Source organism: Macrobrachium nipponense, chromosome 24 (assembly GCF_015104395.2).
Source record: "Macrobrachium nipponense isolate FS-2020 chromosome 24, ASM1510439v2, whole genome shotgun sequence".
Lineage (NCBI taxonomy): Eukaryota > Metazoa > Arthropoda > Malacostraca > Decapoda > Palaemonidae > Macrobrachium > Macrobrachium nipponense.
The window spans coordinates 36,260,102-36,285,075 of NC_061091.1; the positions used below are offsets into that span (position 1 = coordinate 36,260,102).

The 24,974-nt window shown below is 42.6% G+C and overlaps 1 protein-coding gene across 1 annotated transcript in view; it reads left to right on the top strand.

The window, feature by feature from the left end:
• Window positions 1-645: 645 nt before the first annotated feature.
• LOC135202825 (uncharacterized) overlaps window positions 646-24,974 on the top strand; it is a 101,036-nt gene continuing 76,707 nt past the window's right edge. The window contains exons 1-2 of the mRNA XM_064232288.1: window positions 646-907; window positions 10,684-10,747. Coding sequence (XP_064088358.1) covers window positions 829-907; window positions 10,684-10,747 — 143 coding nt within the window. The 5' untranslated portion in view covers window positions 646-828. The remainder of the gene's footprint in view (window positions 908-10,683; window positions 10,748-24,974) is intronic.

Consider the following 24,974-nt stretch of genomic DNA (forward strand, 5'->3'; position numbering starts at 1 on the left):
AACTTGTCAACTAAGAGAGAGAGAGAGAGATGAGAGAGAGAGAGAGGAGAGAGAGAGAAGAGAGAGAGAGAGACGGAGAGAGAGAGAGAGAGAGAGAGAGAGAATGCTTATAGTTGTTCAGATCCATTCATAATAATACCTCATCAGGTTATCAGCATTATAAGGAAAGCACAGAGTAACAGAGATATCAAGATAGGTCCGGGCAGATTAGCTAACTATCTTGCAAACGCAAATCAAATGGCTGAGGAAGATGGCGCTGTCGAAAAATTGATTGTCATCTCATTCCTTAATCAGTTTTATCCTCGTGCTCTGTTCATTAAGACATCTCTTACGCTATAATGATAGCCAGCGTGCAAATTTACTAATATTATGAATCTTTGTTTATATTCTTGTTCAGTTCGTTACCGTACGAATGATTTTACACTTTTCATGATATTGTTTGTTTGAATATTTAGTGAGAGACTGATTTGTTGAAGACGATAAAAATGAGTTTTTTGTTTCTTCAAACTCTTTAGATAAGACACACTCACACACAAATACACGCACACGCGTGCACACACACGCGCACAAACACACAAACGTTTAAAGTAGTAACATTCCTAGAAATACTAGTAAGGTCAACGAACGTTGGTACGAAGGTTAACATGAGAAACATTATCTTTCGCCCCATGTCCACAAACGCCCAAAATTGGGACTAACTGTTCAGGTTTTCGTTGATGTTTAGAGTGCTTAATTCCACAGCTTTCGGCGTCTGATGTTTCTTGTGAAGTCGACTTCTTCAGTACTTTCTTGTTTACAACCGCATATTGTGGAAACTTCATCGTCATCATGGTGGTGTCCGACGCAGGGAATTGGTGTCTGATAGAGAGTGACCCGGGAGTCTTCACAGATCTTATCAACAGATTTGGTAAGTAGTGGAAATCCAAATGACTTTTGGAGTTCGGTGCCGGGAGTGATGGCACCAGTGGCCTAGGAATTTGTATATCGGTTTCAGTCAGGCGACTCTTCCAAGATTTTTTTTTCGGAAGTGCTTGGTCTTGGCTATTATTGCCTGAGGTCATGTCTCGGATAGTTTAGGATAACCCGTAGTGGGGTAGTGCCGTCAGTGCACCTCATGCAGTGCACTGTAGGCATTAGGCTAGGTATTGAAATTTCTTTGCTGCGTCCCTTCAGCCCCTCGGTAGCTGCAACCTTTTTAGGGTAGAACATCACAGCAGGCCACCTACAAATCAATGCAAGCCACCCTCCGAAAAAAGTACATTATAACGCGTCCTCACACCCGAGAGGGCATCAGTCGCGACTTGTTGTTGTTGAGAAACGGAGCTAAAGACCTCTACTCTCCTTTCGAAGTAAGTATTTTCTCCAAAGTTAGAAATTAAGGCCAAATTTTAAGATTTAAACAGAGGGTACTGAAAATGGCGCCCACGGCAGTGGAAATCTCACCAAAACGCTTTAGAAATTTTTACTTACAACTAAAAAATGTTTCGAAGATTGACGCCATCTCGATGTTTACGGAGTCGCTTGTGTCAACAAACTTTCCATTTCCTGTGATAATCCGCACACCACTTGTACCCACAGACGCTGGAGCACTTTTTGTTTTATCACAACAATCGAAACAAAACGATTTCTCACCACAACAGCCAGGCGTAAACAGCTGTTTTTGGGTAGAAGATGACGAGAAGCGTGCTCTTGGCTAAATTTTAAATAAGTAGTAAAACATCAACTATTTTACATATTTATGATGATTAATTTGAAAATATTCGTTTTTATTGCAAAAAAGTAATCTAGACTCTGACTCAAATTTAAGTAATTATTTTTCTGAATTAGAACGTTCTTTCAAGTTCTGTATTATGGACGTCACGACATCCTTGACTTTCGTACCTATTGTAAATAATTGCTATACTCAAACTGTCACCTTGCAGAACAGTTTACCAGTTATTCATGCAGATTGTTATCGGCTATACATGTAATTGTTATAATCGTAATGCGCATATATCTTTATTATTTACTTTTTGGATATATGAAGATGTTTTACTGCTGGATTATCGCCGTAGTGTGACGCAATCGTTTTCGGTCCATGGGCCTCTGTCTGTTTTCGCACCATAAGAAATTATGGGGCCGAATTTGCAATGACCAGAAAGTCGTTAAAAGAGGGAAAGTTAGCATTGAGGGCATATGTTTTGACTGAGAAAAATACAAATTTATTCAATAGCTAGCTTGTTAAAAAATACTTGGTTATAAAAACTTGATTGACAACTAAGCAGCATGTCTACTATGGGTTTCAGAGACAGTGCAAGCAGGTTTTTGGGCAATACCTATTTCTGTAACGAACACTCTTAACAGAACGAGATTTTTGCTATAGTGCATTACACCCAGTGCCGTAATTTATAAGGGTATCGTGAATCACTAATCGTAAAGAATAACGACACTTGTCCTTGTACCAAGAGAAAAACACAAAAACTCCATTATGCAGAAATGGATACGAAACACGCGTATAAAGCTCCACCTACCCTCCCCCAAACTCCCCAAACCCCCCCCCCCCCCCCCCTCCACCGCCATCCCTTTTCTTCTTCGTTCCTCCGCCTTCCTTTCTCTCTCTCTCTCTCTCCTCTCTCTCTCTCTCTCTCTCTCTGTTGCCATTCGTATGTGTTGACCCTCCAAACTGGGTATAAGACTACACACAAAGCGTTGAAATTGGTGAAATTGGTGAAATTAGGCTATGTATTGTAAGTATATATACATAAATATTAAAGCAATTTTATCATTATTGCATTACTATGACAACTAGAATTCATGGAAACAGTTTTATAACCTGTTTAAGCGTCACCCACGTAATAATACGTTTACCGCGATCTACTCGGTAGCGCCTTCAACGGGATATTACGTTCAAGACTTTAACTGTGCTTGTCAAGCCGTCAGCCCCGTAATAATACGTTTACTCGTATAGAAAGTGTAGGAACATCATTTGGGTAACACACTCAGCACATGGAAACTTATTTCCAGCTGGCAACTCTTTCCTGGTGGTCGCTTATGCTAGAAAACTGCCTGTCCCTGTTGGTTTTCTTTCAATACGCTTCGGGCGTTTATCGAGACAAATTGGATTTCGCGTCTTTCACAATGAATGTCCCAAAGAGGAGGCATATTTCTTTAGGTGAGATCAATCAAATACTAGATGAGGAGTGTGATATTGATAACCTATTTGATGATGAGAGCTCTAGTTCTGAATCCTCCAGTGATGATACAAACTTTTCTTCCAACCAATTGCGGGAGTGAAGATGACTTTTCTTTGCCGAGTGACTGGACTCCGAGAGAGAGAGAGAGAGAGAGAGGAAGAGAGAGAGAGAGAGAGAGAGAGAGAGAGAGAGAGAGAGAGAATTTCCTACAGTTAATTACAGTATGAATAACAAGCATAAAAATCAATATTAACTTTGAAAAACTATCATCAGTGCTATGATCGCTGATTACAAAAAAAGCGTGACGGTACGTTAGCAGCGAGCTCATCAGGGGCGGACGCTTAACAGGATAATAATGGGAACGGCGTATGTGTGAAGCCTCCACTAATGTGGCAAATGATGATTTTGCCATTCTTAGCATGCAAACATTAAAGGTTACATTTATTTCTGGCATACGAATTATTAAAGAAATTCAAAATACTAATATAAAGACTGAAATCAATGAAAAGTTGCTAGCAAAAACAAAAAAGCAAAAAAAAAAAAGAAAAAAAAAAAAAAAAAACGTAGTCGTTCCTCTGCACTTTTCCGTATTCGTTCCTCTATGGTTTTCGGCAGCCAGATGTACGAAAACGTTAGAAACATTTGATTTTATCTACTTTAGAAATATCTGTAATTTTTCGGGGTAATTTGGTTGCAAAAAAGGGATAATATACATGAATTAAATCAAAAATTTTAAATAACAAAGTAAATTTAAACTAAATAACGAGTAAAGTAAACAGTTTAGGGAATAAACTTTGCAGTTTCGTCGTCTGTCGTCGTCTGCTGTTCGAAATTGTGTTATGGCGCACGCGCTTAGAAACCAGGAACAGCAACGGGTTTTTTAAGTGCAATGTGGAGTGAACTGAGACCAAAATGTGTAATAATAACAATCAAATAAGCACTGTGGAGTTTCAGTTGTGATGGCAGCAAGGATAAAAACCGCCGATTACAAGGTAAGAATGAATTCAGTTCCAACCATAACCCCGGGAATAACAAGTTTCATACTTTCACTAATATAGGCAACAAAATGTTGTTTTATTGTGCTGATTACAACTGCAATCTTGAGTAAGATCAATAAACGTTACATACATACGCTAACATTGTTCAAATGAGTGCTGGGAAGGCTGGGGAAAGATGGTGGCCGTCACTGATGAGAACCGTCCATGCAAAACGTAGCCGCCATATTGGATTTCAAAAACTGCCTTGAAAACACCTATTTTTACGAAGAGCTCACATGCTTATTTTAGTTCGTATGGGGCTTTCATATATCACAATATGTTGACGAAACTTCAGTCTTTTAAATGGTATGCTTAGAGTTGCAATTGTATTCATGTTTCACCAATTAAATATCGAGTGAATAAGACCCGTCTACCGTGATGAGGGTTGGCCTGTCGTGATGTTTCCCCCTAGTTCCTTTTACTCTAGCTACCCCTTTTCATATTTTCTTATGATATTTCATATAGGTAGTAGAGTAAAACACTGCATCAGGCCAACGACGATCAATGCATGCCACCCTCCGAAAAAGTACATTATATAACGCATCCTGACACCAGAGATGGGCATCAGTCGCAACTTGTTGTTGGTGAGAAACGGAGCTAAAGGCCTCTACTCTCCTTTCAAAGTAAGTATTCAAAGTTAGAAATTAAGGCCAAATTTTAAGATTTAAACAGAGGGTGGTGAAAAGGGTGTCCATGGCAGTGGAAATCTCACCAAAACGCTTTCGAAATTTTTATTTACACTTCATTTTATAGAAGATTGACGCCATCTTGATGTTTACAGTGTCGCTTGTGTCAACAAGCTTCCCATTTCCTGTGATAAATCCGCACACCACTTGTACCCACAGACGCTGGGGCACTTTCATCACAACAATCGAAACACGTTCCCTTACCAGGACCGTTTTAAGTAAACAACTGTTTTGGTAGAAGACGACGACGAAGCGTGCACTTAGATAATTTTGTAAATTAAAAGTAAAACATCAATATTTTACATATTTATAATGATTAATTTGAAAATATTCGTTATTGAAAAAGTAACTAGATTCTGACTCAAATTTAAGTAATTATTTTTCGGAATTAGAAAGTTCTTTAAGTCCTGTATTATGACGTCACGACATCTTGACTTTCGTACCTATTGTAAATAATTGCTATACTCAACTTTCTTGCAGAACAGTTTATCAGTTATTCATGCAGATTGTTATCAGCTATTCATGTAATTGTTATGATCGTAATGCGCATATATATCTATTATTTACTTTTTGGATATAGGGTAGAATATCACGACAGGCCAACCCTCATCACGGTGGACGGGTCTTATTCACTCGATATTTAATTGGTGAAACATGAATACAATTGCAACTCTAAGCATACCATTTAAAAGACTGAAGTTTCGTCAACATATTGTGATATATGAAAGCCCCATACGAACTAAAATAAGCATGTGAGCTCTTCGTAAAATATGTTTTCAAGGCAGTTTTGAAATCCAATATGGCGGCTACGTTTTGCATGGACGGTTCTCATCAGTGACGGCCACCATCTTTCCCCAGCCTTCCCAGCACTCATTTGAACAATGTTAGCGTGGTTATGTAACGTTTTATTGATCTTACTCAAGATTGCAGTTGTAATCAGCACAATAAAACAACAACATTTGTTGCCTATATTAGTGAAAGTATGAAACTTGTTTATTCCTGGGGTTATGGTTTGAACTGAATTCATTCTTACCTTGTAATCGGCGGTTTTATCCTTACTGCCATCACAACTGAAACTCCACAGTGCTTATTTGATTGTTATTATACACATTTTGGTCTCAGTTCACTCCACATTGCACTTTAAACCCGTTGCTGTTCCTGGTTTCTAAAGCGCGCGCGCCATAAACACAATTATGAACAGCAGACGCGACAGACGACGAAACCGCAAAGTTTTATTCCCTAAACTGTTTACTTTACTCGTTATTTAGTTTAAATTTACTTTGTTATTTAAAAATTTTGATTTAATTCATGTATATTATCCCTTTTTTACAACCAAATTACCCCGAAAAATTAACAGATATTTCTAAAGTAGATAAAATCAAATGTTTCTAAACGTTTTCGTACATCTGGCTGCCGAAAACCATAGAGGAACGAATACAGAAAAGTGCAGAGGAACGACTACGTTTTTATTTTTTTTTTTGCTTTTTTTTTTGTTTTTTGTTTTTGCTAGCACTTTTCATTGATTTCAGTCTTTATTAGTATTTTGAATTTCTTTAATAATCGTATGCCAGAAATAAATGTAACCTTTAATGTTTGCATGCTAAGAATGGCAAAATCATCGTTGCCACATTAGTGGAGGCTTCACACATACGCCGTTCCATTATTATAAACTGTTTCCATGAATTCTAGTTGTCATAGTAATGCAATAATGATAAAATTGCTTTAATATTTATGTATATATACTTCCAATACATAGCCTAATTTCACCAATTTCAACAAGTTTTGTGTGTAGTCTTATACCCAGTTTGGAGGGTCAACACATACCGAATGGCAACACAGAGAGAGAGAGAGAGAGAAAGGAAGGAAGGCGAGGAACGAAGAAGAAAAGGGATGGCGGTGGAGGGGGGGGTGTGGGGAGAGGGTAGGTGGAGCTTTATACACGTGTTCGTATCCATTTCTGCATAATGGAGTTTTTGTCTCTTGGTACAAGGACAAGTGTCGTTATTCTTTACGATTTGTGATTCACGATACCCTTATAAATTACGGCACTGGGTTGTAATGCACTATAGCAAAATCTCGTTCTGTTACGAGTATTCGTTACAGAAATAGGTATTGCCCAAAAACGTGCGTGCACTGTCTCTGAAACCCCATAGTTGACATGCTGCTTAGTTGTCAATCAGTTTTTATAACAAGTATTTTTTACAAGCTAGCTATTGAATAAATTGTATTTTTCTCAGTCAAACCATATGCCCTCAATTGCTAACTTTCCTCTTTAACGACTTTCTGGTCATTGCAAATTCGGCCCCATAATTTCTTATGGTGCGAAAACAGACTGAGGCCCATGGACCGAAAACGTTGTGTCACATACGGCGATAATCCAGCAGTAAAACATCTTCATATATCCAAAAAGTAAATAATAAAGATATATATGCGCATTACGATTATAACAATTACATGTATAGCTGATAACAATCTGCATGAATAACTGGTAAACTGTTCTGCAATGACAGTTGAGTATAGCAATTATTTACAATAGGTACGAAAGTCAAGATGTCGTGACGTCATAATACAGAACTTAAAAGAACGTTCTAATTCAGAAAAATAATTACTTAAATTTGAGTCAGAGTCGAGTTACTTTTTCAATAACGAATATTTTCAAATTAATCATCAAATATATTAAAATATTGATGTTTTACTACTTATTTAAAAATTAGCTAAGAGCAAGCTTCTCGTCATCTTCTACCAAAACAGCTGTTTACTCCTGGCTTGTTGTTGGTGAGAAATCGTGTTTCGATTTGTTGTGATAAAAGTGCTCCAGCGTCTGTGGGTACAAGTGGTGTACGGATTTATCACAGGAAATGGAAAGTTTGTTGACACAAGCGACTCCGTAAACATCGAGATGGCGTCAATCTTCGAAACATTTTTAGTTGTAAGTAAAAATTTCTAAGCGTTTTGGTGAGATTTCCACTGCCGTGGCGCCATTTTCAGTACCCTCTGTTTAAATCTTAAAATTTGGCCTTAATTTCTAACTTTGGAGAAAATACTTACTTCGAAAGGAGAGTAGAGGTCTTTAGCTCCGTTTCTCACCAACAACAAGTCGCGACTGATGCCCATCTCCGGTGTCAGGACGCGTTATAATGTACTTTTTCGGAGGGTGGCAAGCGTTCGATTGTAGGTGGCCTGTTTGTCCCTGCTGTGATGTTTTTACCCTATGAAGATGTTTTACTGTCGGATTACCGCCGTAGTGTGACGCAATCGTTTTCAGTCCCTGGGCCTCTGTCTGTTTTCGCACCATAAGAAATTATGGGCCGAATTTGTAACCACAAGAAAGTCGTTAAAAGAGGAAAGTTAGCATTGAGGGGCATATGTTTTGATTGAGAAAAATATAAATTTCTTCAATAGCTAGCTTGTAAAAAATACTTGATTACAAAAAACTTGATTGACAACTAAGCAGCATACCTACTATGGGTTTCAGAGACTGCAAGCACATTTTTGGGCAATACCTATTTCTGTAACGAACACTCGTATCAGAATGAGATTTTGCTATAGTGCATTACTCCCAGTGCCGTAATTTATTAGGGTATCGTGAATCACTAATCATAAAGATTAATGACACTTGTCCTTGTACCAAGAGACAAAAACTCCATTATGCAGAAATGGATACGAACACGCGTAAAAAGCTCCACCTACCCTCTCCCCCCCCCTCCACCGCCACCCATTTCCTTCATCCTTCCTTCACCTTTCTCTCTCTCTCTCTCTCTCTCTCTCTCTCTCTCTCCTCTCTCTCTCTGTTGCCATTCGGTATGTGTTCACCCTCTATAAGACTTACACAAAATGTGGAAATTGGTGAAATTAGGCTATGTATTGGAAGTATATATACATAAATATTAAAGCAATTTTACCATTATTGCATTACTATGACAACTAGAATTCATGGAAACAGTTTATAATAATGTATCGGCGTATATGTGAAGCTCCATTAAGGTGGCAACTATGATTTTGCCATTCTTAGCATGCAGTTATTAAAGAAAATCAAAATACTAATATAGACTTAAATCAATGAAAAGTGCTAGCAAAAAAAAAAATAGAATCCACTTACCCGTAGTCTGTTCCTCTATGATTTTTAGGCAGCCAGATGTACGACAAGGTTAGAAACATTGGAGTGTATCTACTTTAGAAATATCTGTAATTTTTCGGGGGAATTTGGTTGCAAAAAAGGGATAATAGACATGAATTGAATTAACATTTTTAAATAACAAAGTAAAGTTGAACTAAATAAGTAAAGTAAACAATTTAGGGAATAAAACTTTGCAGTGTCGTCGTCTGCTGTTCGTAACTGTGTTTGTGGCACGCGCGCTTAGGAACCAGGAACAGCAACTTGTTTAAAGTGCAATTTGGAGTGAATTGAGACCAAAATGTGTATAATAACAATCAAATAAGCTCTGTGGAGTTTCAGTTGTGATGGCAGTAAGGATAAAAACTACCGATTACAAGGTAAAAATGAATTCAGTTTAAACCATGACCCCAGGAATAAAAAGTTTCATACTTAAACTAATATAGGCAACAAAATGTTGTTCTATTGTGCTGATTACAACTGCAACCTTGAGTAAGATCAATAAATGTTACATATATACACTAACATTGTTCAAATGAGTGCTGGGAAGGCTGGGAAAGATGGTGGATAGTCCGTGAACAGACCCTTCGATCCACACGGTAGCCGCCATATTGGATTTCAAAACTGCCTTGAAAACATATTTCACGAAGACCTCACATGCTTATTTTAGTTCGTATGGTGCTTTCATATATCACATTATGTTGATGAAACTTCAATCTTTTGAATGAAATGCTTAATGTTGTAATTGTATTTTTGTTTCACCAATTAAATATTGAGGGAATAATGCTTTAGGTGTAGAAATAAGATATCTTTATAATATAACCATAAAGTATAAAAGATAGTACCGTAAAGTACAAAAGATAGTCTATTGTTCCCAGTCTCCCTTTTTAGTAATGTATAAAAGATAGTCCTTTGTTCCCTGTCCCCGTTTTTAGTGGTGTCTTTAAAAGGCTACACAGACAGTAGTCGGTTATTTGCGGACTCGGTTATTAGTGATCTGGTTTTCTGGGGCTTTCTAGCACCATAAAATCGGCGATTTATGGTGCCATAGCGGGACGATTTCCGGTTATCGGCTCTGTAAGGGTGCTAATGGTGCATCGTAAGGGTGCTTATGGCGCGTCGTAAGGGTGCTTATGACGCCATAAAGATGCTCATGGAGTACCATAGGGGTGCTTATGGTGCCGATAATTGGTTATCGGCACCATTAGTGCCATTATGGAGCCTTAAATCACCGAGTTTCGGATTTTGCTTATCGGCACATCCCCAGGAACGGAACCCCTGCTGATAACTGGGGACCTGCAAATGATTTACTTCAAGAATTATTTGTGATTAACTTTACTATTACAAACTACCATTGTATTACTATTACGAGGAACATTTTAGAAAAATAAATTTTTAAGACATACAAAGCATTTTGGTATGATGTTTAACATTTCCATGGAGCTTGCTTATCTTTTCATATTATTTTTTGATATACGTACTAAGTCATATGTATACCAAGTTTGGTTGATATTACTCATTGCATTTCCAAGCTAATGTGGTACATACGCACACATTTATATCCATCTATTTTTATATAGTACATATATAGATTGTTCTGGTTAAGTGTCTATGGCATCCAGTTAATGAGTTCATATTTTTTTCCTCATTTAATTATTGTGTAAAATTTCCAGGTGTGAAGGGTGTTCAGGTCGAAGAATTGTGGAGTTTGGATGATGAATCATTTTCCAACTTGAAGTAAGTTATTAATGAAAAGAATTTTGTTTCTTGCTAAATCATTTGAAAAGACAGTACTTCTGTAAATGATTAAGTATCCCATGTATTCATGAAGTATGCAAACTATATCTTTGGAAATGCCTTTCCAGGCCATTGAAATAAATTGAATTTGTAAGTGACAAATTAGTACACTGCCATTCAGCATACTTTTTATTTTCATATGAGTAACTTACCAAGCAATTACATTGCTATTAGTTCCTATTTTCCACGGTTTCCACGACGGCTTAAGATTTAAATTTCGTTGTTTATTGTAAGTAGTTAACTCTGTCCACTTTCAGGGTAGAAAGGTACAACATGGCTTAATAGAACAATTCATTTCTGCCGCTCATCAAGTAAACATCAGTTGGGTAGCTCTTGTGTAGTTGAATTTAACTGGCTGGTTTGCTGGCTTTTGGTGAAGTAGTACTTGTTTTGTTTTTGTAGCCCTAATCCTTTAGCTTATCTAATTGTGTCTTTGTCAGACTCTAGTGCTCCTAGTATTAGGTATACGGTATTGCAGCAAAGGTTGTAAGACTAGGTTGACATCAGCTAAATATGACACACTTCAGTTTGTAGTTCTTGCTGTGAGATTGCTAACTACACTTTGGTGTAATTAGTTGTATAACTACATACTGTATTTATACGTAACAATGTATTTATTATAATTGTACCTTTTACTCAAACTGTTGAGTACTGTAATTATTACTGTTTACCTTTCACTGAAATCTACGATGTATATTTAGTTTCTGTTAAGCTGCCATACGGTTAAGTTTACATAATATATGAAACAACGAATTCTGTGTTCTTTTTTGCCCTGCCATGAAACAGAAATCCAACATGGCGCAGTGATTGGTTTTGTTTATGCTGTTTACTGTCGTTCAAGAAGTACAGTGTTAAATCTTTAGTACCCGTACACGATGGAGAAGCAAATCGAACAACTGGCAGCACTTGTTGTAGCGGGATCACAAGCCAGAAAAAAACAAGAGCAAAATCCCTCCCCACATTAACCTAAACGATCCACCTGCCAAAATCCACCCTCAGTCACACTTTCTTCTTTACACAACAAATACACGCAGGACAATTGACCTACACCTATACAAAAACAAAACAAAAACAACACAAAACACACGTACTTACCAACACTCCAGATACTCCCGGCTATCCTGTGCTGTCCCACTGGTTGAGGTCCAGAAATACCAACAACAATACAAAAAATCACACATAACAAAACACAACACAACAAAAGACCACTGCAAAACAACACAACAGCACAGGCACAACAACTCTAAGCAAAAAAAAAACACTAACTTGACAACAACAAAACAACACACAAAAAACAGCTAATTTCCAATCCTTCAAATAACTGTCCGACACTAATAAACCTCACCAGTTCTTACTAAAGACTTGCTTAAGACTGACCGAAAACTCTCACTCAAAACACAGACCTCCAACAGCAAACAGCCCAGAACCTACCAACAACCAATTCAGTCATTAACCATCCATACAGCAATTACACCCTCTCTCTCTCTCTCTCTCTCTCTCTCTCTCTCTCTCTCTCTCTCTCTCTCTCTCTCTCTCTCTCACACAGACGTTGTCAAATGGAACTTCATAACTCCTCCATATTTTCTCCCCTGTTACATTTGACAACGTCTCCTTTCACTCACAACACCCACACTAAATAGCCTTCCGCAACACCACGGATGCTCAGATGCAGGTCCCCTGGATCTTGTTTGAGGGCCCTCATACACACTCAGTTACACCGCCAGCAACTTCTCCCAGATCACTTCCAGTCAGACTACCATTACTATCTCCCTCACTACCATCCCCCCAAATCCCATTCACTCTCATATCTACCCCTTCTAACTCTTGTCCGAACATCTCTCGTAACTCTGCCACCAAATCACTTACCTCATTTACACTCCTGGCAAACTCCTGAAGAGACTCATTCATACTGCCAACTACATCCTTACTACCCGATTCCCTTCCTGGTGAAACTTCATCAAACCCTGACAATTCAAACCCACACACGCTATAGGTATCATTACTCCCCCCAAAGTCATCTGTATTACACTGTATAGCCTCATCCACCATTTTTACCCTAACACTAACCCCTCTATCATGCAGCTTACGTTTCTCCCTTTCATTCCCTTTCCTTACCTTTTTCCGCTTCCTTCCATACTCAACCAACACCAACTGCCGATCTTCCAGACCCATTTGCTCACTGACACTCGGCTCACATTTATTCACCCTCAACCACTCACTCATCGCATTCTCCTGAACATACTGCCGCATACTAGAGGACCCACTCAATTGAATCCCCTTAACACCTAGTTTCCCGAATTCCCAGCCTGACTCCTCCTCTTTCGCCTACACACACTCGCCACGTGACCTTCCATTCCACATTCAACACATTTCGCACGCTGTTCTTTACACATCCTAGCATAATGCCCGTTCTTCCCGCAGTTGCCGCAAACTATGTTCATACGGGTACCCCGACATCCACTAGCTATATGCCCTATCTGTCCACACCTATAACATTTAATATCCCTATCTTTCTTACACTCACTCACCAAATGCCCTGTTTGCCCACACCCAAAGCACGCTCCTAACGCCCAACGACATTCATTCTTCCTGTGTCCTGGCTTACCACATCTATAACACTGATCTTGCTCACAACTAACTGACCCTACTCTTCCAACACTTGCACTCCTATCTCTTTTAGGGCTAACTACACTCACATTATTTGCCCTAACACTCCTATCTACCACTCGCTCTGCCATTCGCCTCGGCCCTTCCAAAACTGCCTACCTATAGCTTTTAAACTCTGGTACAACCTCAGCTACTTCAGTCCTAACACTAACACTTCTACTCTCTTTCATACACCTATCTAACTTGTAATCCTCTACTATTTCTAAAATGTCGTTCCATGTTAACCTTTCATTCGTCCATTGCATTTTCTCCTTACGTTTCAGATTTACAAACTCATATACACTCTCTGGTACAGTCGCCAACAACTTTCGCACTAACTCCTTACACTCATTTATCCCTTCGTCCCCCAAACTTTTTTCCTGGCTAATGTTTCTAACCTACAGACATACATCGACAACGACTCACCAACATTCATTCTTGCCTCCTCAAAATCTTGCTTCTTCCTATATCTAACGCTACTCTTTATCCTCTTTGCCTGTTTTACAATCCTAGCTTTTACACTCATAGGGCACATTCCCTACACTCATAATTACCCTATACAGATTCAACAAAAATCCCGTCAAAAGTTACCTAACACTCTTGCCCAGACTCCTCTTTGTTTATCCCCATACTTTGCCTCTCAAAATACTCATATTCCTCAAAGAAGTCCCTTATGTCCCACACTACCATATTCCTCGTATTGTGCACATCGGGGTACCTCTCTCATATACACAGCCTTTCGTACTTCCCTCTCACTCTCACTTTCGCTACTTCCATTGACCCATCTTTCCCTCTTCGAATACAGCGAATCCACTTCCATACTCACGTCCACACCCCTGACTACGCTCTTCTTACCCTTCTTCTTTCTACTTCCCTGTTTCCACTCACCGCTATCCAAATCACTCTCAGCCCTTTCCCCAATGTATTCTGACCTAGTCTCATCCTGTCCATCACCCTTACTAACCTTCTTTCCCTTAGTCCTTCTTCTTTTCCTCAGCCACTTTCTTATTCTTGTCCTCAGGTTTATCCTTATCCTGTGTCTTCCCCTCTTTCCCTTACCTATCACAACCGAATCCCCTTCTTCACTCGTACACTCATCCATTCGCTCTTTTGCTTCCTTTACCACTCCTGGCCCGTCACAAGACCCAGTAGGCCTAACCTCCTACAGCTCCTCTCCCACGAATCCCTTCATCTTTGTTTTCCTGCATCATCTCTTGTCCACTGCATCATCATTACCCCCAATTTTTTTCATCCATTTTCCTCAACCATTCCCTCTTCTCCTTCCACTCCTTTCACCTAATTCTTTCATTTCCCACTTTGCACAACCTTAACGTTCCTCTCATTTCCTCTAACTCCCTCTTCTGCTCCTCACACTCTACCCTCAACCTCTCATTCTCCAACGTCCAAACCTTCCCTTAGCTTCCCTCGCCAACCGTAACTCCTCCTTCAGCCTCTCTATTTCCTTCAACCCTTCCCTCCTCACTTTCTCCACCAGTCACACAACTCCCTAACCCAATTGCCCCGCAGCTGCCGCACCAACAGTCCCTGTTCGGGCGCCAAAAAATAATGTAGCGGGATCACAAGCCAGAAAAAAACAAGAGCAAAATCCACCCTCAGTCACACTTTCTTCTTTACACAACAAATACACGCAGGACAATTGACCTACACCTATACAAAAAACAAAACAAAACAAAAACAACACAAAACACACGTACTTTACCAACACTCCAGATACTCCCCGGGGCTATCCTGTGCTGTCCCACTGGTTGAGGTCCAGAAATACCAACAAACAATACAAAAAATCACACATAACAACAAAACACAACACAACAAAAGACCACTGCACAAACAACACAACAGCACAGGCACAACAACTCTAAGCAAAAAAAACCACTAACTTGACAACAACAAAACAACACACAAAAAACAGCTAATTTTGTACATGAACTTCCCTGACAGATATATACTTAGCTATAGTCTCCGACGTTCCGACAGAATTTCAAATCTCGCGGCACACGCGACAGGTAGGTCAGGTGGTCTACCCCTTACCCGCCGCTGGGTGGCGGATGTACGAACCACTCCCGTAAGCTTGTCAGATTTTTCTCTGTCGCGGGAACGATAACAACTGTTGTCGGTTCCTCTCGATAGTTTTTCGATTCTCGCTTGCCTGGAGTTAATTTGACTTCTTTTGGTGACGTATTCGCTTTGTTTGGCTTGGCATACGCTGATTGTGGACCGGTTTGATTTTGAGTTTGATTTTCTTTAACGATGTCTGATCTAGAATCGGTAGTTAAAACTTCGGTTTTGTTTAGGGTTTCGTGAAATGAAGGATGTAAGGTGAGGTTGCCGAAAGCTTCGGTAGACCCCCACACGGTTTGCATGAAATTGCAGGGGGAATTGAGTGTGCTTTTGCTAAACCTTGTAGTGAATGTAAGGGATTGAATGAAGAGAATGAAGGCTCTCTCTTCTTATGTTAGGAAGTTGGAACGCGATAGAGTGCGTAAGGCTTCCTCTAGAAGTTCTAGGCAGATCTAGAATGAGTGAGTTGGATGTGGATCTAATAGTACTAACGTAGAATTAGAACCACTTCTTCCCAAGTTGCAGCCCCGGCTCCCCGCACCGAAGCCGAAGATTCGCCTTCGGAGGCGGCAGCTCATGAAAGCCAAGAATCGTTCTTTGGATCAGAAGATTCGTCAGTGGAAGGTAAGGAGAGTGTTATGATCAGTGCAGTGTCCCCAGTGTTGTGGAGGGTGCGTCATGACCGGCCTCCCTTAGTGCCTCTAGGCCTAGACCTCCCTTCCAGACTCCCAGTTCCAGTGGAGTAGGAAAGTCGAAAGCCGCAAGGAGGCTAGGGAGAGCCCCCACCGGTCAGGCGTCCCCTCGGCAGATCCTGAAGTACGCTCCCAGGCTGCCTCGGATCGCTACAAGAAGGAGCTCCTACGCCAATGCTTCTCCTCTTCGTCGTCTCCCTCTCCGAAGAGAGGTTGGAACTCCCCGGATGCGTCGCGCCCTTGTTGAAGAGGGCTTGGAAGGCTCCCTGCAGTCCTTTGGCTTCTAGTCCGGAGGTTTTCCCGGAAGAATCGTCGGTGGAGGCGAAGAAAACCAAGAGATCCTGTGATCGTTCTTCTTCTCGCGCTCCGCGCTCGGCGCCTGCTTCCGAGAGGAGAACAAAAGATTCTCCTAAGAGAGTACTCGCGGGACTTCAAGCTCAGATCACGGCGCTAGCAGACTCTCTAGCAGTTAGATCACGTAGGAAGAAGGACGTTTCTCTTCCGATCAAGAGATCTAGGCGCCGCTCTTCAGAGGATCGTTCTCCTTCATATGGGGAAGTTTCGTATGAAGGTGGGGGCTCGTGTGAGCGCCCTCGCTCGCGTGAGCGCCCTCGCTCGCGTGAGCGCCCTCGCTCGCCTGGCTCTCTTTCGATTTCAAGGCGCCAAACATCGGTAGGACGCTCTATGGAGAAGAAGTTTTTTCTCCAGATTGGATTCCCGCTTCCGGTAAGCGCACTGCACCTGCTCATCACGCGATTTCTTCAACTCCCTCGCGTGAGACCTTCTCCTCAGCAGCCTCAGATTCTAGAAGGCGCCCTTATACAAGTAGGCGTTCTTCTTCCAGATGTCACTCTCCTCGAGTGTCGGATCGTGACTTCTCTCCTGACAGGCATCTAGAGCTTGGTAGGAGTCGTGTGCATGATAGACCGGGGCCTACTGTTAGCGCTCCCGCAAGGTAGGCGCCCAAGAGCCTACTGCACATGGATCTTCTAGAGGCGCTAGTCTCTTTTAAGGGTCATACTCCTGATTATTCTCCTAGGGGCAGACAACAAGAGTCTTTCAAGCGCCCTTCTCCGTGTAGGCGCTCTCCCGCTTCTAGGCGCACTCACCTGAACGTTTGTCTCTTGGTAGGCACCAGGAATCCCGGAAGCGCCCTTCTCCAAGTAGGCGCTCGTTAGTTTTGAAGCGCCCTTCTCCTGATGTTACCCTCTTGTGAGACGTCCAGAAGTCTCGCAAGCAGCCTTCTCCTAGTAGGAGCATTTCGCCTTCCAGTCGAACTTCCGTTGATCGTACGCAACTGGATAGGTATGGAGAGCCGCGCAAGCGCTCTGCTCTCGATAGGCGCTCTTCTCCTGGCAGCCGCTCGCCTCAGGATAGGCACATAGAGTATAGTAGGCGCTCGCCCTGTGGATGTTTCCGAGGATTCTCGGAGTAGGAGCCCTACCCTCTCCTTCGGCTGAGATTCCGTATACCTCGAAGAGGGAGTCTCATCGTAGACTTCCCAGATCTTCTCATCGTTCTCCAGTGGATGTGAACTCTTCTAAGAGAGGGCGTTCTCCAACCTCTCGCTCAACTCCTGCTAGGATCCCTTCGTCACCTAAGGATCTTCCGCGCTCCCGCCTCGACAAGACGTCCTAGAAGGTTTCGGATGAGGAACCGACAATTCTGCTGCTGTCTCTTCTTACAAGAAGCTTTACAGAGCTACTTTTACAAGTTTTTGGGGATTCCCTTACGCCTACGGTCTCCTCTCCTTCACTCACTCGACTTTTTTCAACGGCGAAGACAGCGAAGAGTTCTTCTTGTGTGAGGATGAAGCCAACTCTTTCTATGAAGAAGGCACTGAGGAGTTTTGGTTCCTGGATGGCTTCCAAAGAAGAAGCGGGGAAAACGATGTTCGCTTTTCCTCCTTCGAAGTTATCAGGACGCGCTGGTTTCTGGTACGAAACAGGAGAGCCCTTAGGATTGGGTCTACCGTCTTCGGCTGATTCGGATTTTTCGGCGCTGGTAGATTCGACAAGGAGAACTGCCTTAACTCTGCTAAGACGACTTGGGCAATGAATGAATTGGATCATTTGTCAAAGGTATGTTTAGAGTGCTAGAAGTATTTAACTTCCTTGATTGGTCGTTGGGAGTCCTAGCCAAGAAATTTGAAGTGCCAGAGTCAATTTCGCCAGAAGACCTTATGTGTGTTTTGTCTTGTATGGACAAGTCGGTAAGAGACGGAGCGAGTGAAATCGCCTCCCTTTATGGGGCCGGGATCGTGAAGAAGAGGTCGGTTTATTTGTTCCTTCTTACGAAGTCGGTCTCCCATGCTCAGAGGTCTTCTTTGCTGTTTTGCTCCTCTGTCTACTCAGTTGTTCCCGAAACATCGAGTGCAGGACATTTCGAGGTCACTTTCGGCCAAAGCCACCCAGGACCTTTTGCACAGTCGGCAAGAAAACTCGCCCTTCCTTCCTACAAGGCTAAGAAGGAAAAGGCAAGTGTTCGAGAACCCTTTCGAGGGGCATCTTCATCAAGAACCTCTACGTTTAGAGGTCGTAGACCTTTCAAGAAGGGGTAAGGACTTTCGCCAAGTCTGTTAAAGCCCCCAAATAACTTGCAAGTCCTTCAAACAACGGTGGGCGCCAGACTCTTAGAGTTTGCAGAAGTCTGGGCCCAAAAAGGGGCGGATCCTTGGACCCTTTCTATTTTGAGGAGAGTTACCTCATCCTTTCGTCGAAAGACCTCCCTTGACGACCATCCCAAGGGAACTGACGGCCAGGTACAGAGAACCCCATCATGAATCAAGCTCTCCATCTAGCAGTAGATCAGATGCTGGAGAAGGGGGCTATCGAACTAGTGACAGACCATCATTCATCGGGCTTATACAAACCGGCCTTTTCCATCATTTCCGAAGGATCCTTCATGGGGGATGGAGACCGGTGTTGGATGTAAGCGCCCTGAACTTCTTCGTTAGAAAAGAAGTAGTTCACGATGGAAACGCCCCTTCATCAGTGCTGGCAGCACTTCGTCCAGGGGACTGGATGGTTTCCTTGGATTTACAGGACGCTTACTTCCACGTACCGATCCATCCTTCCTCGAGGAAGTTTCTCAGATTCATGATGGGGGGGAAAATTTTCAGTTCAGGGCTCTGTGTTTCGGCCCCTCTCGACGGCCCCTCAAGTGTTCACGGGGATTTTGAGGAATGTAGCTCAATGGCTTCAATTGGAAAGAAAGGGGGTGAGGATATCCATGTACCTCGACGATTGGCTAATAAGGGCCAATTCAGAAGATCGTTGTTTGAAGGACTTACAAGTAACTTTAGAATTGACGAAGGCTTTGGGACTGGGACTCGTCAATTTCAAAGAAGTCATCACTAATTCCTCCCGAGCAAGGAGTGTGTGTATCTCGGGATACAGATGAACCTCTGAGTTTTCGGGCTTTTCCCTCGCAGGAAAGGATAGCCCGAGGATTCGAGAGAGTAAACAACCTTCTTAGGGAAAGAGTATGCACAGTGAGGGAGTGGATGAGTCTGCTGGGGACGCTCTCCTCCCTGGAGCAATTCGTTTCCCTAGGAAGGTTGCACCTGAGACCGCTCCAATTCTTTCTTCATCGGAATTGGAGTCGGTCGTTCTCAGGATTTGACGTTCTCCCTGTCGTTATCCCAGGACATCAAGAAACATCTCTTATGGTGGACAGATCCCAACCTCTTTGCGAAGGGACTGTCTCTTCAATCACAGACCCCCAACCTGGTGTTGTTCTCCGACGCGTCGGACATGGGGGGGGTGGGGTGCAACTCTGGGAACCAGCGAAGTGTCAGGTACCTGGGTGGGGGACCAGGTAGCCTGGCACATCAACAGAAAGGAGTTGATGGCTGTGTTGGTTGGCTCTGAAGGCTTTCGAGCCCAAAGTCATAAGATCGGTAGTGCAGGTCAACGCGGACACAACCCTACAGCTCTGGCATACATCAGGAAACAGGGGGGGACGCATTCCTTCTACCCTGTACGAGACAGCAAGGGACCTTCTTCTGTGGGCAGAAGAAGAAAGGAGAATCAAGCTTCTCACCAGGTTCGTGCAGGGAGAAAGGAATGTAAGAGCAGATCTCTCAGCAGGAAAGATCAGGTCCTTCCCACAGAGTGGACCCTTCATTCTGGATGTATGCCAGAGCCTGTGGGAAGTTATGGGGCAGGCCACACATAGACCTCTTTGCCACGTCAAAGAACAAGAAGGCTGGATCCTTACTGCTCTCCGATATCGGATCCAGAGGCAGTAGCAATAGATGCTCTTCTTCTAGACTGGAACGGACTCGACGTCTACGCGTTTTCCCCCCTTCAAGATCCTGGGGCTAACCATCAAGAAGTTCGTAGAGTCCGATTCAACGAGAATGACCTTAATCGCTCCCTTTTGGCCGGCCCAAGAATGGTTCACAGAGGTACTGGAATGGTTGGTGGACCTTCCAAGATCGCTCCCGCTAAGGAGCGATCTACTCAGACAACCCCACTTCGACAGGTACCACAAAAATCTCCTCGCTCTCAGTCTGACTGGTTTCAGACTGTCCAAAAAGTTTGGTCAGAGCGAAAGGCTTTTCAGCAACAGCTGCTAAAGCAATCGCAAGAGCGAGGAGACCTTCCACCTTGCGTGTATACCAGTCAAAGTGGGATGTCTTCAGACGTTGGTGCAAGAGGAAGAACATTTCCTCTTCCAGTACCTCTGTGACCCAAATTGCGGATTTCTTATTTTCCTCAAAGAAGAATGTCATCTGGTTGTGTCAACTATTAAGGGATACCGCAGTATGTTGGCTGGCGGTATTTCGGCATAGAGGCTTAAATATATCCGATGATAAGGACCTGCATGATCTTATTAGATCATTTGAAACCATTAAGCGTCCTCATGTAGTACCGAACTGGAATCTAGACGTAGTCCTACAATTCCTTGGATCGTCTAGATTCGAACCTCCTGGCTTAGCTCTTTCAAGGATTGACGAAGAAGGCTATCTTCCTTTTGGCCCTAGCTACAGCTAAGAGAGTGAGTGAGCTCCAAGCTATTGGAGGGCAATGTAGGGTTTAAGGAAGATTTCTATGGTGTGTTCGTTTCTTCCAAGTTTCCTGGCAAAGAATGAAAACCCATCACGCCCTTGGCCCAGGAGCTTTGAAGTCGTAGTTTATCTTTTCTAGTAGGGGAAGAGCCTGAAAGAACTCTTTGCCCTATGAGAATTATGAAGTATTTCCTTAAGAGGAAGGAACAACTTAAGGCTAATCAAGATGTGCTTTGGTGCTCCGTAAGGACCCCACTCGGCCCATGTCGAAGAATGCTCTTTCCTTTTTTCTGAGAAGCCTTATTACAGAGGCACATGTTGCCTGTAAGGAAGATCATTTTAGACTACTGAAAGTGAAAGCTCACGAGGTGAGAGCCATCGCAACTTCGCTTGCATTCAGAAAAAATATGTCTGTGCGGAACTTGATGGAGGCGACTTTTTGGAGATGCCAATCGGTTTTCGCAAACCACTACCTACGTGATGTAAAAATCACATATGATAAATGCTTCGCCTGGGTCCTTTCGTATCGGCGGATTCGGTGCTGGGGCAGGGAGCTGAAACTTATCCTGTGTAAATTTTTTATATGTTACCCTATATTTTATATTGTTGTTTTTTGGTTGTATGAAAGAGGGTTGCAGGAGGCACCTCCTTTTTGTCGTAATATTAACCCTTTGTATTTTGGTTAGGTGGTCTGGTGGGTTTTGGCTCCTTGCAGAGGTAGTGGTAAGGATCTGTTAGGTAAGCGGACAAGGTCCCCTCTAACAGCATCCGACTTGGAGTTCTACCACAATAGGGGATCACATATCCCAGTGGTAGATCGAGAGTCTTTCAGCATCAGTCACGTCCTAGCTGTAGCTCTCCAGGCAATGCAGACTAGAGATAGTATCTATGAAGTCTTCATCCTGAAAAGGTGAGAACCAAGGTTTTTTTATATCCTACAACATTAGTTGTTTCCCGTCGTACCTGGATTATTGAGCTGTCTCTTACCCTCCACCAAGGGTGCCAATCAGCTAAGTATATATCTGTCAGGGAAGTTCATGTACAAAAATGATATTGTTAAAACTACAATAAAGTTTTGTACATACTTACCTGGCAGATATATACGATTAATGGCCCACCCAGCCTCCCCTCAGGAGAACAGGTGGAAGAGAAAAATCTGACAAGCTTACGGGAGTGGTTCGTACATCCGCCACCCAGCGGCGGTAAGGTAGACCACCTGACCTACCTGTCGCGTGTGCCGCGAGATTTGAAATTCTGTCGGAACGTCGGAGACTATAGCTAAGTATATATCTGCCAGGTAAGTATGTACAAAACTTTATTGTAGTTTAACAATATCATTTTCCAATCCTTCAAATAACTGTCCGACACTAATAAACCTCACCAGTTCTTACTAAAGACTTGCTTAAGACTGACCGAAAACTCTCACTCAAAACACAGACCTCCAACAGCAAACAGCCCAGAACCTACCAACAACCAATTCAGTCATAACCATCCATACAGCAATTTTACACTCTCTCTCTCTCTCTCTCTCTCTCTCTCTCTCTCTCTCTCTCTCTCTCTCTCTCTCTCTCTCTCTCTCTCTCTCTCTCTCTCTCTCTCTCACACACACACACACCCACAGATGTTGTCAAATGGAACTTCATAACTCCTCCATATTGTGGCAAGGCAAGCAGAGATGGCTCATGCCCAAGAAGCAGCCACGAAAAGGGAAGAACGTTTAACCGCAATTCTAGAGGGTTTTGCTGGTACCTCGGGACATCATAGGAATCAGTCTCTGGCAAGGTCAGTTCCTGCACCACACTTGTCGTCTTCTGTATCTCTTAAAGAGTTTGGTTCGTGGCGTCACAAGTATGAGGGACATGCAGTGTTGACAAGAATGTCAGCTCTCTATCTTGCTGAGCAGCGGTCAGCATTGATTTCCGTGCTAGACGATGATTGGACCCGCACTTTTGGAGATATGGCTCTTCACTGGATGATGGAGCAGACTTGAAGACTATATTGGATGCCATGGAGTTGCACTTGCGCAACCAAAGAATGTCATCGTGACGTTGGACCGTTGAACCGACGCGACTTTCTATAAGAGTCCAGGAGTTGCACGAGACATTCGATGATTTTTTGTGCGGTATTAAAGAGATTGCTTCTTTCTGTGATTTTTGTGAAACCTGCATGGACAGCAGACTATGAGACAGGATCGTCGTTGGAACCAGAGATGAAGAGCTTTGAAATGTATGTTAGAAGAAAAAGAAAGCTTCACTTTGCAGTTGGCTATTTGATATTTGTAGAGCATCGGAAAATGGCAAATACCAGTTGTGCTGTTATTCGGGGCAGTGAAAGTATAATAGTTTCAAGAGTGTCCCAAATAGAAGCAAGGTCAGAAGGCAGCCCAATTTAAAGCAGCAGTGCTTTAGGTGTGGAGGCGGAGCGCCATCGTGATAAGATGGCATGCAAGGCTCTAAACAGGGACTGCAAACAATGTGGTAAGAAAGGTCACTTTGCAGTGGTGTGCAGGTCAAAGGGACAGCCACTGTCTCCTCAGAAGAAGAAAACGAATAATAAAAGCACGTTCAAGCCTTCTAAGCAGAATCTATATCGTGTCATTGGAGATGTTTACAGCAACTGTGCGTCATCACGTCCAACCCCTCAGATTTGTATCAGTACCACTCACCCCAAAGGATCAAGTTCAGTTATGTGGACACCTGACTCTGGAGCGAAGACAACTGTGATAGGACTTGAGAACGCTAAATCTCTTGGAATTCATGAGAGTTCACTGGAGCCGATCATTAGGTGGGTGGTCTCATCGCAGCAGATCGTCAACTCTCACTAACATGGGTACTTTGAGGCTTTTTTAACTTTGGGGAAGTAGTACGACAACAGTTGTTAGTCGTCAAGGAAGTGAAAGGTGCACTTCTGAGCTGGTTTGATTGTGTAGCAGCTGGGAATATTACCAGAAACCAAAACTTTCCAGCGCAAATACAGCATGTTACATTTCCAGTGTCGCAACCACATATAGCATCGAGAACCAGGAAGGTTTTGGAGCCACAAGTGATTTCTAACACACAGGATGTTGTGCAGTCTGCCAGTACCAGCAGTTTGGTGTCTGTACCAGTGGCATTGCCAAGATGGCCACACAGCAGAGATCCTACAGAAGCAGAGCGTGCAGAACATGCAGCTTCCATCATTTTTGCTTATCCTCATGTATTTGATGCTTCAGCTACTCTAAGGGAAATGCAGGTAGGTCCTATGAGGATTCAGCTGTCAGCAGATGCACATCCTTTTGCAGTGACCGCACCACGCACCATTCCGTATTGTTGGAGATCGGATATTAAAGCTCGGCTAGATGACTTGCTTGCTAAGGATATCATTGGTAAGGTTGATTACCCCACCGAATGGTGTCACCCGATGGTCCCTGTTGCAAAGAAGGTGGGTGGTGTGCGGTTGTGTGTGGACCTTACAAGACTTAACCGCTATGTGCGCAGACCTACATATCCAGTTCGATCCCCTCATGATACTATATCGTCAATGGATGCTGGAGCCAGGTGGTTCACTACTTTGGATGCGAAGATGGGATACTTCCAAATCAAATTTGCTGAAGAAGATCAGGATCTTACTTGCTTCATCACACCTTGGGGACGTTATAAATTCAAACAAGCTGTGATGGGGCTTATATCATCTGGAGATTAGTACAATCGTCGAGGAGATCAAGCTTTGGGAGATATTCCACGTACTGTCAAAATTG